Genomic DNA, 17767 nt, shown 5'->3' with positions numbered 1-17767 from the left:
GCTGTCCTAGCAAGCCTTGTGAGACCTAGGGGCAGCAGAGTGGTGTCTCTCCTGTGTTGGGAAAACACAAAACTGCAAATATGGGGATGTCCATGGTACCCATCTCACCTGCTCAGGAATGAGTAGGGAAAGGCCTAGCTGTGTTCTACCAGTTGAAGCCTGACCACAGCAGGCCTGTCTCCCAAACAGTCATTTCCAAGACAGGTGAGATTTATGGGTGTCTCACAAAGTAGGTTCCTGAAAAATGAGAACTACACATCACATCGCTTTGATGAAGATCAAGAGACCAGCGAACAGGTTTAGCGTTTTATTATGAATGGATTGTCACAAAGTTCCATATTGGGTATTCAATTAAGGCAACACTGTGTAGCTTTTGGTTTTTGTCACCAAGGATGAAAAAACAAATCCTGACTCTAACTCCCCTGCTAACTCTGATGGCTGGGCGCTTAACGGAAGGTGATTGCTGCCTTGAGCCCTGTGCAGACAGCCCCTCATTTGCTCTCAGTGTTCCTGTACACAATCACCCTGGTCTGGTGGGACGTCTGCCAATTCTCCGGTAAAGGCAAGTGCACTGTTCCAGATAACCTGGGGGACAGTGCGGGGGATTTGGGTTTGAGAGGGGCCTGTGACACGTGTAGACCAGGGTACCATGCCCACATCAGCAGGGCTAGGAAAAGAACAGGTGTGCACCGTAGCAACCTAAGGCGCCTTATTCGTTGATTTCTTCTTCATCCTCATCTTCAAAAGCCTCTTCCCCGTCGTTGACCGTGGCGTCCTGGTACTGCTGGTACTCGGACACCAGGTCGTTCATGTTGCTCTCCGCCTCGGTGAACTCCATCTCATCCATGCCCTCGCCCGTGAACCAGTGCAGGAAGGCCTTGCGTCGGAACATGGCCGAGAACTGCTCCGAGATGCGCTTGAACAGCTCCTGGATGGCTGTGCTGTTGCCGATGAAGGTGGATGACATCTTGAGCCCGCGGGGTGGGATATCGCACACTGCTACCTTGACGTTGTTGGGGATCCACTCTACGAAGTAACTACTGTTCTTACTCTGGATGGCCAGCATCTGCTCATCCACCTCCTTCATGGACATGCGCCCACGGAAGACAGTGGCCACTGTCAGGTAACGGCCGTGGCGTGGGTCACAGGCAGCCATCATATTCTTGGCATCGAACATCTGCTGGGTGAGCTCAGGTACTGTCAGGGCACGGTATTGTTGGCTGCCCCGGGCTGTAAGTGGGGCAAAGCCAGGCATGAAGAAGTGCAAGCGAGGGAAGGGCACCATGTTCACCGCCAGCTTGCGCAGGTCGGCGTTGAGCTGGCCGGGGAAACGCAGCGATGTGGTGACGCCGCTCATGGTGGCCGACACCAGATGGTTGAGGTCCCCGTAAGTGGGCGTGGTGAGCTTGAGCGTGCGGAAGCAGATGTCGTAGAGGGCCTCGTTGTCGATACAGTAGGTCTCATCGGTGTTCTCCACCAGCTGGTGCACGGACAGCGTGGCGTTGTAGGGCTCCACCACGGTGTCGGAGACCTTGGGCGACGGCATGACGCTGAAGGTGTTCATGATGCGGTCCGGGTACTCCTCCCGGATCTTGCTGATGAGCAGGGTGCCCATGCCCGAGCCTGTGCCTCCGCCCAGCGAGTGCGTGAGCTGGAAGCCCTGCAGGCAATCACAGTGCTCACACTCCTTCCGTACCACGTCCAGCACCGAGTCCACCAGCTCCGCGCCCTCCGTGTAGTGGCCCTTGGCCCAGTTGTTCCCGGCGCCCGTCTGTCCTGCAAGACAGCAAGATTCCAGGGGGGACATCAGTGACCCGCTTTCCACCATGCCCAGGAAACAGATGAGCAGATACCCTCTTTACACAGGCCAACTATATACCTAGGGGTGGGACCCTGCTCACTACAAAAGTAAACTTAGTGTGCAGAGATCCTGGACCTGGAGTCAACCCCAGGATATTATGTTAAACTAATGATAAATAACTCTAAATATAAAATTTTAAGATACATTTGTCTTGACCTGGTGCTTGCTTCTGAGTCAGTCTACCTATGTAGCCCAGGCTGGCCTCAAACTCATGTAAGCCCCACCAGGCCAGGCTGATATTATTTCTATTTTGATTGATTGAAATGGGGTTTCTCTGTAACCACTGTGGCTGTCCTAGAACTTCCTCTGTAGACCAGACTAGCCTCAAACTCACAGAGATCCCCCTGCCTCTACTTCCTGATCACTGCCTGGCTGATTCCCCGCCCCCCCTCCCCAAGACAGGGTTGCTCTGTGTAGCTTTGCGCCTTTCCTGGATCTCACTTGGTAGCCCAGGCTGGCCTCGAACTCACAGAGATCCACGTGCCTCTGCCTCCCGTGTGCTGGGATTACAGGCGTGCTCTACCACCGCCCGGCCCAGTAACGATTTTTAATGTGAATGGGACACCTCACTTATTACAGGTAATAATTACAGAATTACTTTTGCACATTATTGATTTTGCACCTGTACTTGAAGACCGGCACATTCTTACCGTCAAATTACATCCAGTCTAGTTGTGGAAAGGAGTCTAACATGCCTACAAGAGTTTTGAGTTTTATCAACAATTCAAGTGGCTAGGAAAAACCATCTAGTCTGTGTTTTATAGAGCAGCTCATTCTACTAGGCAGGCTTCCTTAGTCTTCCTTTACAGAGAAATTTTGATTTGGAAAGATTGATGGTTAAATTTTAACACCCCCCTTTCCAGTTTCTTTCTTTTTTTTTTTTTTTTTTTGTTTGTTTGTTTGTTTTTCGGGACAGGGTTTCTCTGTAGCTTTGGAGCCTGTCCTGGACTAGCTCTGTAGACCAGGCTGGCCTCGAACTCACAGAGATCCACCTGCTTCTGCCTCCCGAGTGCTGGGATTACAGGCATGCGCCACCACTGCCCGGCTCTTTTCAGTTTCTTTAATCACAAAATTAAACATTTATCACTAGAGAAAGCATTTCCCATACAGACCTATGTGGAGTATATGTATATGTACGGATGTACTTAGAAATAACTGGAGGAGAACTGGGTACCATGCATCTGGACTCTGCTTTCTAACACTGCACATCCCCTGTACTTAAACATCTATCACGTGATACTGAACAAAAAAGTTCCTAAAACTGCAAATGACATGATTATAAGGCCTTAGAAATATCTATGTATTTTTTTCTATTAGTTCTTATATATGAGAGCAGATATTAAATATTACCCGGATTTAATAAGGCTTGGTCTAAAAAACTTGTCCACATGTATTTGCATGTGTACACACACACACACAGAGGATGATTTATGTTTTATGTTATTCACTTTTTAAATAATCTTATCTGCAGCCAGATAGTGTTGTCACGTCTTTAATCCCAGCACTCAGGAGGCAGATGTTTGAGTTTCAGAATAGCCAGGGCTATACAGAGAAATCCTGTCTTGAAAAACAAAACAAAAACAAAACCTCTTATCTGCATTGAAGGCTGGAGAGATGGCTCAGTGGGTAAGAGCACTTTTAACTGCTTTCTTAACACCGGTGTGACAGCTCACAACTATGTGTAACTCCAGATCTAGGCGATCTGACACCCTCTTTTGGTCTCTTCAGGTACTACATGCATGTGGTGCACATACACTTGTGGACAAATACTCCATACATAGGTAAAAAATAAAATCTTAAAAAATTTTATATGCTCTTTTGAAACAAGTATGGTGGCCCATTCCTTTAATACTTTAATACTGGTACTCAGCAGGCAGAGGCAGTAGGATCCCTAATAAGTTCCTAGTAGGTCAATCAGGGCCACAGTTACCCTGCCTTAAAAAAAACAGCTAGGTGGAGGTGGTGCACGCCTGTAATCCCAGCACTCGGGAGGCATGAGGCAGGTGGATCTCTGTGAGTTTGAGGCCAGCCTGGTCTACAGAGCTAGTCCAGGACAGGCTCCAAAGCTACAGAGAAACCCTGTCTCAAAAAACCAAAAAAAAAGAAAAACAAACCAGGCTATTTTTAAAGATGAGGTCATTTCACCATCCATTATATATTATTTATAAAACTAAAACCGAGGCAGGCAGTGGTGGTGCATGCCTTTAATCCCAGCACTTGGGAGGCAGAAACAAGCAGATCTCTGAGTTCGAGGCCAGCCTGGTCTACAGAACGAGTTCCAGGGCAGCCAGACTGTCTAGACAAACAAAACCCTAAAACTGTAACTCAAGAGACAATTTATAAGATAATTAAGGCAATATGAAAATATGCCTTTAAGTGGGGATGGGGGGGTTAGGGGTGGGGGGGGGTGGAGAGGTACAGCTCTCAGGAGGCAGAGGCAGGAGGATCTATGGGAGTTCAAGACCTGCCTGATCAAAGTAAGTTCTAGGACAACCACGTCTACACAGAAAACCCTTTCTCCAAAACAAACAAACAAACTAACTAACATATGAGAGAGAGATAGAGACAGAGACAGAAAGAAGAAAGAAAACATGCCTTTAAGTGAATTAAATATCATCAATAAACAGAAAGTGGCTAAGTAACAGTTACAATGGAAAGGTACTGTGACTACCATGGAAGATGTCTGATATATGTTAGTGAACTCAAAAGGCTTCAAGAGTACATATACTAATTTCATCTCCTGAACACAGAACCAGTTGTGTGTGCAAATGTGTAAGAGTGAGTGTACATAGAAAACCCCAACCATCTACCACACTAATTATCTGCCTAAAGATATAACCCCATGGCCACTGTGGGGCTGAGGGGTCCCGTTGTTACACTACACACTTGTGTAGAGACCCTTTGAATCCACTCTGATGAAAACCTTTAATATTGAAATGTGCCGAAAGTTATGTTTCTGGGGTTGGGGATTTAGTTCAGTGGTAGAGCGCTTGCCTAGAAAGCACAAGGCCCTGGGTTCAGTCCTCAGCTCCAGGAAGGGAGGAGGGGGAAGAAGGGGAGGTAAGTTTCCAGCAGGCACCCCAGCCTGACCATAGTGGCCTCCCCCTGTGACTCTGCCTGCCTCAGGAGGGCGCTAGACTCTTGCTCCTGCCATCTGTGCCCCACAGGGTGAGATGAGGTCCCAAGATAATCGACAGAGCAGCCGCGTGGCTCCCCAGGGACGTGGGCAGACACCTGCTCCGTGACTACAGCACCTACTGGGCACTGGCCTTCTAGCCTCTCGGGGAGACATTCTCTTTCTCGCTTTGCTTTTCCCTGGTCCAACCTTGTCTAGGGTGGGTCTTTTCTCTCTCTCTCTCTGTCTCTCTCTCTCTTTTTGTTTTTCGAGACAGGGTTTCTCTGTGTAGTTTTGGTGCCTGTCCTGGATCTCGCTTTGTAGACCAGACTGGCCTCAAACTCAGAGATTCACCTGCCTCCACCTCCGAGTGCTGGGATTTAAGACCTGCGCCACCGCTGCCCGGTGGGCCTCTTCTCTCTTACAAACAGTTCTCTTCCATCCTGTCTAGCTGTGCTGCCCAGTGAAACCTGGCTGGTTTTCTTTTCTGAGCAGACTCTAAGATGGTGATAAGATACAATGAACAAAGGCAACTTGGAGGGGAAAGGGTTTATTTCACCTTAAGGTTTATAGTCCGCCATGAAAGGAAGCCAGGACAGGAACTCAAGGCAGGAACTCAAGGCAGGAACAGAGACCATGGAAGAGTGTTACTTACTGGCTAGCTCCTCCTTGCTAGGCCTGCTTTCTTACAGAACCCAGAACCACCTCCCCAGGGGTGGCACCACCCACAATGCACTGGGCCCTCCCACATCAACCATTAATCAATTAAGAAAATGCCCACTGGCTTGCCCATGGACCAGTCTGGTAGGGGGCTTTTCTCAATTGCCATCCCCCCCCATCCCAAATGACTAGCTTCTGTCAAGCTGACAAAACACTAGGCAGCACAGATAATCATTGTCCTTCTTGAGTAACCCACAAACTCGTGTCTACCCCTTCCCACACAAGTCAGCAGGCAGCAGCCAGGCCAGACTTCAAGACAGGCCCTGGGAACAACAAACCCTGGGGTCAACTTGGAACTCAGGCCTGACCTCGTACTGGGAACTTGATGTAGAACCATCACTGTCTCACAGAAGGACTATGCATACTGCCAGAGCCTGGGCCATTCATTAAAAGTGCAGAAAGCACAGAAGGCAGCTGCAGGCAAGCCTCGGAACCTTAAATCAAACTTGCTCAACCTTGGAGGTGCTACAGTGACTCTGAACTCCCCCCCCCCCACAGACTCGGATTACTCCCTATTCATAGCGCAGATTAGCCCCAAAGTAGTCTCTACTCTTGACAAAAGGAGGAAGCTGGCGACTTTTAAAAATATTTTGCCCCTGTCTCATAGCAACAGATCAACCCTGCTTAAATATTTGGGGGGGTCATAAGTTGAACAGCTACATGATGCATTAGGCCATTAATCAGTGACTCTGGCTTGTTAAACCCAGGTTACAACCCTGAGGCTTGGCAGGCGCACTGCAGAAGCCTAGGGTTTCCTCACCAGCCTCCCCCTCTGGTTTTTCTCCAGCTCACACTGGGTGAAGAACTAAGTCTTCCAGCTCTCCGTGCTCCCTGGCTCCTTAGCTAGTCCTGCATCTGAAGGAAAACTACAGAGCCACAAAGGGGCCTTCAGGAACAGCCTGTCTGGCGCTTAGCTTTCTTCCCACAGTCTCCTTGGCATGGCCCCTGTGCAACCGGCAATTAAGAAAAACAGTTTTGAAAACATATCATCATACCACGGGGAACTCAAATGTAAGTAACTCTCACTTTTTAAAATGATATATTACCAATGCAATTAGTTCCTTTTCTTCCCCTTTGGGTTTTTTTTTTTTTTTTTTTTTTTGAAAGAGGGTCTCACTACGTAGCCCTGGATGTCCTGGAACTCGACCAGGCCGGTCTCAAACTCAGAGACCCACCTGCATGTGCCTCCCAAGTGCTGGCACAAAAGCGTGCACCACCACATCCAGCACCAACTGTGTTCTTTAAGCCGTTTCTAACCATATCCAGAACTGAAATGGCACTGGCTTATTGATTCAGTCTTTGGGTGCCGAGGATGGGCCCTCACCGGGCCCTCACACACACTTCTCCGCTCAGTCAGCCCAGTCTGACAATGGTCTATTTTAATTTACCAAAGCTACTTAAGAGCCGTGACCCAACAAAAATGCATCATCCTGAGTCAGCTGTAATTAGACAATTCCCAATGAGGACTTGAGTTCTGATACACAGAACCCACATAAAGTTGGGTCACTGGTCAGTTGGGATAGCCATAACAAAAAAAAGAAATTTAAAATAATAAGCATTTTAGACAAGTGACTTTTTTTTTTAAACAGAGACTCTCTTTCTGTAGTCCAGGCTACCCTAACACTATAGAGACTAAACTGTCCTCAAATCCACAGTGACCCCCCTGCTTCATTCAGCCTTCTGGGTCAGTTATGAGCCACCACACCCAGCTTAAGTCACAATTCTTAATTAAAAAATAATGTCCAATTTGTTAAATTAAGGGTATTTTATGTCAGGACAACCTGTGTAAAATCTTTAAACATTCTTAGCAAGCAGTGGTGGCACACGCCTTTAATCTTAGCACTCAGGAGGCAGAGGCAGGTGAATCTCTGAGTTCAAGGCCAGCCTGGTCTACAAAAGGAATTCCAGGACAGCCAGGGCTGTACAAGTAGTGAAACTCTGTCTTGAAAAACAAACAAACAAACCATTCTAGACTGGGTGACAAAGCCTTTAATCCCAGCTCTTAGGAGGCAAGGGCTGGCAGAACTCTGAGTTTGAAGCCATCCTGGTCAATATAGAAAGTTCCAGATAAGCCAGGGCTGCATAGTGAGACCCTGTCTCAAGTAAACAAACAAATACATTCTTTTTTTTGTTGTTTTTTTGGTTTTTTGGTTTTTTTTGTCGGAGCTGAGGACCAAACCCAGGGCCTTGCACTTGCTAGGCAAGCACTCTACCACTGAGCTAAATCCCCAACCCCACAAATACATTCTTAATAGGGAGTCGGGAGAGGGGGCTGTAGAGATGGCTCAGTGGTTAGGAACACCTGCTGCTCTTCCAGAGGATCCAGGTTCAGCTCCTGATACCCATATCACATGGCTCACAGCTGCCTATTAACTCTATCTCCAAAGGATTCAACACCTTCTGGCCTTTGTGGGTACCCACACACACAGAGAAATGAAAAAAATAAGCCTGGGTATGATAGCACATTACAGTTCCAGGCCAGCCAGAATTTTGAGGAGAACTTTAAATGCCAAATGTCCTTCTTTGCCTGTGTGTGCATGGACACTGTGTACCTGTGTGGTGTGCACAGTATACAGGCCAGAGGCTGAAGTGTCTCCCTCACTCTTGTTAGTTTTCAGACAAGCTCACACCAAACCTGGAGCTGACTGGTTTAGTTAGCTACGCTGGCTGGCCAGTGGGTACCAGAGATCCTGCTGTCTCCATTGGTACACACCCACACTACCCAGCTTTCATTTTTTAAATGGATGCTAGGGATGGAACTTAGACCTGTTTACTGACTAAGGCATCTCTCCAGCCCTAAATGCCATTTTCTAACAGTTTTGAGGATGTCCAGGGTCAACTGGAAAACTAAATGATGACATACAGGTCTGTTTCGATTTGTGCTCACTCTTGTTGATCTAGGCATCGGTAAATGGAAAGGTGAGGACAGACCTTTCTTAACAACCTCCTACTTTTCAGTTTGAAGAAAACCGGCTGCTAGGAAGCTGCCTTCCCACAACCCAGAGTTTGGGATGACCTAGTTTCATAACAGGGCTGCAGCTGGGACACAACACCCAGGCCATGTGGGGCTCTGAGTCCCACCTGGGCCTATGGCGGACAGATGGCCATCCTGGAGAGAAGTCATGGCTGTGCTGTGTCCAAGCTGTCACCTTTGCCACACACCTCCAGGGAGCCTGACATTTTCTTTACAACAGACTTAAGACATGTAAAAGGGTACAGATAATATGGTGACCGCCCACTACCCATGTGAAGAAAGACATCAATGACATTCTAGAAATCCCAATGTAACTTGAACATTATAAACAGTGCAGAGCCAGAAACACACTTCCTGTGTTCTCTCAAAGAGCAGGAATGGAGTATGTGCCTTCTTCACGGAAAGTGTCTGGTCAGTTATTTGAACTCGGGCCTTCAGGTTTCTCTGGGGTGAGTCTCATGTGCCCTGTCTAAGGTTCTTTTTTTGGCACAGACACTTTATACACAGAGCAGCCACTTCCAGGGTTGTTTTGGTGATTCCTATAACTTTTTTTCTTCATGGCTTGTTATTGTGGTCCTGGGGATCACACCCAGGACTTCCTACATCCCAAGCACAAGCTCTGCCACCAAGCCACACCCCAGTCCTGATAAAGCAGCTCTCACAGCACTAAGTCACTACCAGGATAAGGACTTGGTTATCAATTAAAGTTTAAATTTAGATAAAGGCAGACGTGTGCACTTATCCATGGTCGGCCTGGCCATGTCATCTTAAATGTTTACTATACTTTTGAGAGTCTACTCTGAAATCAAAGTCAGAAAAGGAACGTTTGTGGGCTGGTATGCTCATGTTCTTTTTAAAAAGTGATTTATGTACGTATCTATGTGTGTGACTGCATACATGCCCAGAGGCCAGAGAAAGCGTACCAGTTGTTCTCTATTATAACTGTCCCTTTGACACAGGGTCCCTCTCTGATGCCGGGGCTTCCATTTTGTTTCCTCCCCACTCCCCAGGCTGGAAGCCAGCAAGTCGCAGCAATCCTCCTGTCTCTACTCCTCCTGGAGCTTCCGTTACAAGTCTATGTGGGTTGTTGGGCTTGATATGTGGCGGCTGAGATCCGAGCGCCAGTTCTCACGACTGAACAGCAGGTGCTCTTAACCTCTAGGCCAGTATCTTCAGTTCTCACAGTATTCTTTTGTTTGCTCCTTTAAGACAGGGTACCACACAGCTCAGACTGGCATCAGACTCCCAAACCCTCTGCCTCATCATGTAAAGTGCTAGGGTTTCAGGCCATACCACCACTCCCAGATCATTACAGTATTCTGTATGTGTGCACATGTGAGTGTGTGTGTGCATGCATGAGAGGAGGCCAGAGAGCAATGCTGGGTATCTTTTTCCATCAGGTCTCTGACTGGAATGCTCTGATTAGACTAGATTGGCTGGCTGAATAAACCCAGGTGTCCACCCACCTGGCTCCATCCCCGGGCACTGGGATTATAGGTATGCACTGGAGTGCTGGGGTGTCAAGGTTCCAAATTCAGGTCCTCATGTTTGCAAAGCAAACACTCTACCAACAAAACAAAGCCCTTGTCCCAGCTGCCTTACTACCGTATTCTTTATAAGAGCAAACATTGCTTCCCTATCAAATAGCTATTGAGAACTGGCCTTATAAAGTTAAGAATTAACTACAATTAATTCATTACATTATGTACTAATTAAAACTACAGATCTTAGAACTATTACACTAACATGGAGTATGGTTTATAGTATAGTATTCAGTGAAAAAAATCTACATAATGTTATAATTAAAACAGAAGACAACCAGAATAAAGACAGGTTAAGGAAGACCCCAAAGCTGACTATGATTATACGGAGATGGTCAGCAGGTGAAACGGTTTTGGTGATTCACTCTGTAGACCAGGCTGGCCTCAAACTCACAGAGCTCCACCTGCCTCTGCTTTCCGAATGCTGGGATTAAAGGCATGAGGCACCTGGCTTATAGTTTTCAATTGATAATGTGGTTGTGTTGGATTTTGCTGGAAATAAAGGCAAAGTAAAAATAAATAAATACTAGTTTAGGATGCAGGGGTATGTGAACTCCCTTTCAGGGACAGAGACATGGGGTGACTTCCTTTCTTGGATTGAATTGTCAGGGGAAAAAAAGGAAAGAAAATGAATTTAGTTGCCAGAAACCCAGAGTGAAATGGGTCCTAGGTCTAACTGAACTCCCCTCCCAGCTGACTGCACTTGCGAAGGGCTGTGCCTTATCCCTACAAAGCATAAACCAGGCCTGGAGGCCAACGGCTCTAAGAGGGAGGCAGGCGGCTCAGCTCAAAGTCATCCTCAGCTACATAATGAGTTAGAAACCAGCCCTGGCTGTGTGAGACCCTGGCTCAATCACTACCAATCGGCTCACCCTTGCCAAACACCTGAAACACAGCTCATCTGAGCCTGTGTGTTTGTGCCTGCGTGCCAACTCCCCCGTGCACACCCGTGGGGGTCTGAGGACAGTCTTCCATCTGTTGGCCATAAGGTCTCTCATTCACCGCTTCATCCCCAGGCTCCCTGCCTGTGGGCTTCTGCCGAGTCCTGCTCCCTCCTCTGATGTCCACGTCACTGCCATGTCTGCCTCTGTGCTGGCTAGGGGACTTGAACTCTGGTCCAGGCTTCTAAGGCAAGTGCTTTTTACCCGCTGCCATTCCCTCACCTCAGATTCTCATACGAGCTTAGAACCACAAGGTTCTCGGACACTAGGAAGTGCTCCCCAGCCTTCACAGGCCGAAGAAGCTCAGAGAAGGTAACCACTACATGAAGGTCATAGAGCCATGGCTGGATGCCACCTTCTTTCTCTTCTGGGCTACACAGTACCCAGGAGAGGCCCAGAGGAAGTCGCTGCCGAGACTACAGGATTTACTCACTGGAAATTGTTCACTACCAATCTGGGTAAAGCATGTCACCCTTTCCTGCTGTTACAACAGTGTCACCCAAGGTGGGTCTTTCTCTTCTATTGTATTTAAGACAGGATCTTATGTAGCTCTGGGTTGGCTTCGTGCTTCTTAGGTAGCCAGAAACTGCTTTGAACTCTCGATCCTCCTGCCTCCACCTCTGAGAGCTGGGATTACAGGCATGGACCACTACATACAGTTGTATTGCCTCCTCCAGAACAGAGCCAAGCACAAAAGCTTGTAGGAGGCAAAAATCGCAGTTGCCATGTGAGAGCATTTCTGTGATATCCTACATACAGTTCAGTTCTGTCTCACTAAGGACTAGAGAGTCTCTGTGCAGGTTAGACAGTAAGTCTAAAGTCCTGCAGGGAGTGGAAGGACCAGAGGCTGGCGACAATGTGCTGGACTCTTGGCTGTGACCCTATCTGCCTATTTTGATTGTCTATGGGCTTCCTCCTCCTCCTCCTCCTCCTCCTCTTCCTATTTTTCAGACAGGACTTACAGAGCTCTGGCTGACCTCAAACTCACAGAGATTCACACCTGCTCTTGGGAGGTACAGCACTGTGTGTCCTACAACACCCCAGAGTAGTGTTGTTTGTTTGTTTGTTTGTTTTTTGTTTTGGTTTTTCAAGACAGGGTTTCTCTGTAGCTTTGGAGCCTGTCCTAGACTAGCTCTATAGACCAGGTTGGCCTCGAACTCACAGAGATCCACCTGCCTCTGCCTCCCGAGTGCTGGGATTACAGGTGTGCGCCGCCACCTCCCGGCTCAGAGTAGTGTTTTGTTTTTAAACACAGTGATACCTGGAGTTTCGCCTTGTTTAAGTGACTTTGGTCTATAGCTTTCCCACATCATGTTTTGGGAAAGCTACTCAACCTCACAGGAAATACTGGGGCTCCCATTATTTCCTCTCTGCAATGGTTCAGGTAACAGGATTACCTGAACCCCTCAATAACTGTCTGCCTGGAGTCTTCTGAAGAAGGGCTGGGATACAGATTTTTCATTTTTTCTTTTTTTAAAATTTTTACTTTATGTATGTTAGTGTTTTGCCATGGGTTTTTGGGTCCCTTGGAACTGGAGTTACAGACAGTTATGAGCAGCCATGTGGGTGCTGGGGATTGAATCTGGGTCCTCTGGAAGAGCAGTCAGTGTTCTTAACCACTGAGCCATCTCTCCAGCCCCCAGATTTTTCATGATACATTCATTCTCTGTAGTGCCTGTAGGCCAAGAATCGCCCTTAGAATTCTCCCGTTTCCCCAGAATACACTCTTTCACGAGCGTGGCTCAGCATTCCTAACCTGAAAATTCAAAATGCTCCAACATCTGAAACCTTCTGACTATCTACAGGGTGCCACAAGTGGACAATCCCAATTTGATGCCTGGGTTCAACCTCCCCCTCCCAACCTCAATAAATAAATAAAAATGAAACAATAAGAAAAGCAAGCAAGCAAGCAACAAAACCTACCGAAGATGAAGTTGTCAGGCCGGAAGAGCTGCCCAAAAGGCCCAGACCTCACACTGTCCATGGTGCCCGGCTCCAAGTCCACCAAGGCAGCCCTGGGCACATACTTCTGAGCTGGAGGGGAAGTGGGGGAGCACACAAGAGTTACTTCCAGGTTTCTGGAAAAACTGACTTTTCAGCCATCCCACCAGCTCAGAGCTGCCTGCCACCAGTGAGAACCCAACCTTCCCGCCTATTTCATGCCTACTGCATTTTCCAGCTCCCCTCCAACACTCCATTCCTACTAGGCACCAGAGGCACATCTCTAAGCTGCGCAGGAATAAACACTGTCAGTGGCAGCGAACCGGCCTTCCGTCTGTCTGCTTTTTGGCACCTGCCCCATTCATGTGTGTGAATGTATGAGCATTCACGCTGTCTGGGCAGCTCCTCCTGGGTGCCATCCCAGGGGTCCTGTGTCCCCCTTCGCTCATTTAAGTATGAGCGTGCCTGTGTAGCCCGGCATGACACCAGGCAAGTTGTAGTTCCCAGTGAGGACCTGGAGGAGGAAGTGTTCCACCACCACGCCTGCTTGGCTCTGCACATGACCAAACTGAAGAAAGGGGTGTCGCAGAGGTCACCCAATGATGAAGAGGAAGTGTGATGTACATTGAGTTTCTCTTAGAGCTGCCTACAACCTCCACATCTAGCTGTTCCTCCTCTACTTATGTGAACAACATCCATGATTCATGTCTACCGCCCTTCCCAGTTCTGGATGAACAGGTGGGAAGTGACTAAAATTCTGGTGACTCCAGAGACATCCAGGATGCACTTTGTTCGAGGCCAGGCCACGAGAGTGCCTGCGCGTGGTCTGGGTGTTCTTTCAATGCTCTGGGATTTTGTTGGTTTGCAAGGTTGTGTCACACTGTTACAATAAAAATTGCTGTAAAAATAAGTGTTCAGAGGACAGAGGCGCTATTATTCCCCCAACTGGAATTACCAGGGGTCTGGAACTTTACTAATCATCCCATTAATCACTCAGCTGTCTGCAATTTTAGTCTCCAGCTAGCACAACTTTAGGTGAAGGACCAGAAAAATCATTTAAACAAGTGTTTGTCAAAATTTTACCCAAGCATCCCTGATAAAAGTAGCATGTAAAGCTCCCTACAGTCGGTTACTCTGCTCCGTTCTTTAAAAGGAAAGGATGACCCGGGAGTGCCGAGGTGATTTCACAACCTCAACGGATTGTCTGGATCAGGCCTCCGGGCCCTTCGGGATAGGCGGGATCCCAGAGTTTGAAAAGACCTAGGGCGGGTTTCCCGCTGCAGGGGGAGTGAGGGAGTGGCCGGGCATCCAGCTCCATCCCGCCCGAACTTTTCCCTGAGCGAGCTCTCCCCGGCAGGCGCTGAGACCGCACCCCGAGCGCCTCCCTCCCTCTCCGGGTCTAGCCCGGGGTCCCAGCTGGGGACGATCGGGTCCTGTCAGGGCATGCAGGGAAGGCCAGGTGCCGGCGCCGGAGGCCGGGTGGCGCGGGGAGGGGAGACGGCCCGAAGCCGTGCGACTCACAGGATGACTCATTGTAGTAGACGCTGATCCGCTCCAGCTGCAGCGCTGAGTCGCCCACGTAGCCTCCGGCCGGGTCGATGCCATGCTCATCGCTGATCACTTCCCAAAACTTGCGAGGGAGCGGCCAAGGGACGGAGAGTCAGACCCGGAGCCCAGGGAGCCCCCGCCACCCAGGGACACCCCTCCCCCGCCCCGGGACCTGTAGCCAGCTCTATGGAGCCGGCTCCCCGAGCTTTCAGACCCGGGCGCATCCCCTGGGTCGTGATCCCCGGTCGGTCCGCTGAGACCCGTGGCCCACACTCTCCCGGCCGGGTCGCCAGGGCCGGCCGCAGGAACGTGGGGGCCACTCCCCGGGGCCAGCTCTCGAGGGCGCGCCCTTCGGGACCGGTGGCCCACTCTCCGGGTCGGGTCCCCGGAGCGCACTCTCTGGATTCCGCCGCTGAGACCGGTGGCCCACTTCGAGCCGGACCCCGAGAGCCGGCTGCCGGGACCCGGTGGCCCACTCTCTGGGCTGGATCCCCGGGTCTGCCCGCGGGGACACAGGACGGGCGGGCGTGCGGGCTCTCCGGGGCTTGTTCCCCACCCAGGAGTGCGCAGGGTCAACCAGGCTCCGAGGAGCAAGGCGAGGTCTTCCGAGGCCGGCGCCCCTAACTGCCCACCCGCGGGAGCGGAACGCGCGCCCGGGCCCACCTTGGTACCGATCTGGTTCCCGCACTGGCCCGCCTGGATGTGCACAATCTCCCTCATGGCGGGCGCCTCTGCGCTCGGGTACTGGCTCTCCCGACAGCGGCGTGACTGCGGCCGCTGCGCGCTCCCGGGACTTGACCCTGCTCGGCCCTCCGCCCTCGCTTTCCCAGCCAATGACAGTGGGCTGTCCCGCTTGCTGTCCCCGCCCCTTCCCCAAAAGCTAGCAAGCTGATCCTCGCCCTGCTCGCGGTCCCGACAGCTGGAACCCTGGGCGCCCCGCGGGGACTCCCAAGGAGGAGATGAGCGGAAGCCCTAAGCTCTCACTGCACCACCCTGTTTTGTCCCTCGGTGCTGTTGGTACCCGGAGGAGACTGGGACCCATGATATTGGTCACCTGCTAACCTAGGAGAGCTTAGGAAGCCACCCATAGCCCAGCGGGTGGAAGGCGACCTTTGGGACCCGATGTGGATTCGTTCGGGTGTCTCTCTACCCGTTTGACTAACCACAGCCTCATCCACACAGCCTCTAATTCCTTAACGAGGTTGGAAAGCGCTTGCCCGCTAGGGCTGGGCTCGCTTTCACCCTCACTCCCTCACTTTTGAAAAAGAAAAAACAAAACAAAACAAAACTGAGCGCAAAACAAAAAAAAAAAAGAGGGAGGTGCCACAAGCACACAGGCGCAGAGCTGCTGGAGGGAGAGGACCAGCAGGAAAGCGGCCCCAAAGAGCTTTTCTTTCTAGTCTCATCAAGGGAAAGGGACCACTCGGAGATGAGGGAATGCCAGCGAACCGGGAAGCCCAAGGCTCCAAGTTTCTGGTATGATGGCACCCGAGTCTGTTCTTGACCTCAGCAGGTGGCTTTGCCACTGCGGGCATTCCATCATGGAGACTGTCCCCAGTCTCATCCTGTTCTCAGATGCCCTCACTAACCCGTAAGGACTGGTCACCAGTAGGAATGGTAGGCATGCTCTGGCACCGGGAAACATAACAATGCTTCGGCATCTCAATGGGAGGCTCATCTGGCAAAGACCTCACCCAAGAACAAGGGGGAAACACCAGCAGGTGAAAATCAGGGTATCCGTAGGGACTCAGGAACAAGCCCCGGGTGATGCCTGGGACAGTTTGCTTTTCCACTGTGGTGATAACACTCGGTCTCCACTTTCCTCATTTGCAAAATGAAAGGCTTATCCAGGAGGCCACCTGATAGGCTCTGGGATGCCAGGATTCTTTGGTAGTGTGTGCAGCCATCAAAGACTCCCAGGTGTTCCCACAAGAAGGCTTCCTGTCAGGGGAATCTGGGAAATTCCGGTGTGCTCCTGACCCTAGGCTAGTCAGAAATGCCACCCAATGAGGAAGCAGCAAGATCGGAAGTTTGTTCTCGTGGTTTCTTTTTAGAACTGTGAAAACTGAGAAAACCCTAGTGTGGAGCCAGGGAAGTACTCAGAAGAGTGCTTGCCTAGCATGCATTCAGGAAGCCCTGGGTCAAATCTCCAGTATTTCATGAAACTGGGTGTGAAGGTACTTGCTTGGATTCCCAGCACTCAGATTCACATTTGAGATCAGTCTGGGCTAGATATCACATTTGAGGCAAATCTGGGCTATATGAGACTGTCTCCAAGTATTGGAGGGAGGGAGAGAGAAAGTACGGGGGTGAACATGTGTGTCCTGGATAGAATCACCTGAAAGGAGGAAACCCCAATTGAGAAAATGCCTCCATCTGTGAGGCATTTTCTTGATTAGCGATCAACGAGGGAGGGCCTAGGCCGTTGTGGATGGGGTCACCCCAGGGCTGGTGGTCCTGGGTTCTATAAGAAAGCAGGCTGAGCAAGCCAGTAAGCAGCACCTCTCTGTCGTCCCTGCATCAGTTTCTGCCTCCAGGTTCCTGCCCAGTTTGAGTTCTCACCCTGGCTTCCCTCAATGGATTGTGATTACAGATATGTAAGCCAAAGAAACCCTTTCCTCCCCAGTTGCTTTTGGTCATGTGTTTCATGATGGCAATAGTGACCCTAAGACACTGTATTTACTTGTCTTTGAAAGACATTGAAAAACATTTTTCTTCTAGAGCTTTTCAAATGTAGTATTTTACAAATACTCCAAATTTGGGTATTGTTTTATCCACTGGACGCCTCCCCCCATCACCCCAGCACAGCTCTCCTGCCTGCTTAGGGTCCCCAGGCTCCTAAAGCAGAGATTTCCAGTGATATTCCTGGGGAAGTTGGGAAGAGGCCACCACCTTACCCGGGTGTCCTGAAACCCTGAGCCCGAACCTAGCCCGCTCCCTGTATGGGGCATTCAGAACTCCCATCTAGGCTCTCCCTGCCCTTGCTCCATGTAATTACTGACTCCCAGTAAATGCTACCCTTTCCTTTTGCTTGGAGCTGAGGCTAGGGTAGGAGGTGGCCATGGAGGAGCTGTACTGTAGGTTTGGGGGATGGGGACTGCTCTTTATCTTCCGTCACTTGAGCAG

General features: G+C 49.9%; 1 protein-coding gene across 1 annotated transcript; it reads right to left on the bottom strand.

Moving 5' to 3' along the window:
* Window positions 1–292: 292 nt before the first annotated feature.
* On the bottom strand, window positions 293–15408 carry Tubb6 (tubulin beta 6 class V). Its single transcript, XM_036204406.1, has 4 exons — window positions 15305–15408; window positions 14615–14723; window positions 13076–13186; window positions 293–1776 (listed from the first exon to the last, which is right to left on the bottom strand). The coding sequence occupies exons 1-4, from the start codon at window positions 15359–15361 to the stop codon at window positions 710–712; spliced, it is 1344 nt and encodes a 447-aa protein (XP_036060299.1). The 5' UTR covers window positions 15362–15408; the 3' UTR covers window positions 293–709.
* Window positions 15409–17767: the final 2359 nt, after the last annotated feature.

The sequence above is a fragment of the Onychomys torridus genome, chromosome 13 (genome assembly GCF_903995425.1).
Source record: "Onychomys torridus chromosome 13, mOncTor1.1, whole genome shotgun sequence".
Lineage (NCBI taxonomy): Eukaryota > Metazoa > Chordata > Mammalia > Rodentia > Cricetidae > Onychomys > Onychomys torridus.
This window is presented reverse-complemented; position numbering and strand designations above follow the sequence as displayed.

Coding starts and splice junctions, on each gene's coding strand:
- Tubb6 (XM_036204406.1), bottom strand. CDS start 15,361: ATGAGGGAGATTGTGCACATCCAGGCGGGCCAGTGCGGGAACCAGATC. Junction 14,724..15,304: donor GGAACCAGATCGGTACCAAG/GTGGGCCCGGGC, acceptor CTCCCTCGCAAG/TTTTGGGAAGTGATCAGCGA. Junction 1,777..13,075: donor GCCTGACAACTTCATCTTCG/GTAGGTTTTGTT, acceptor GCTGTCTTGCAG/GACAGACGGGCGCCGGGAAC.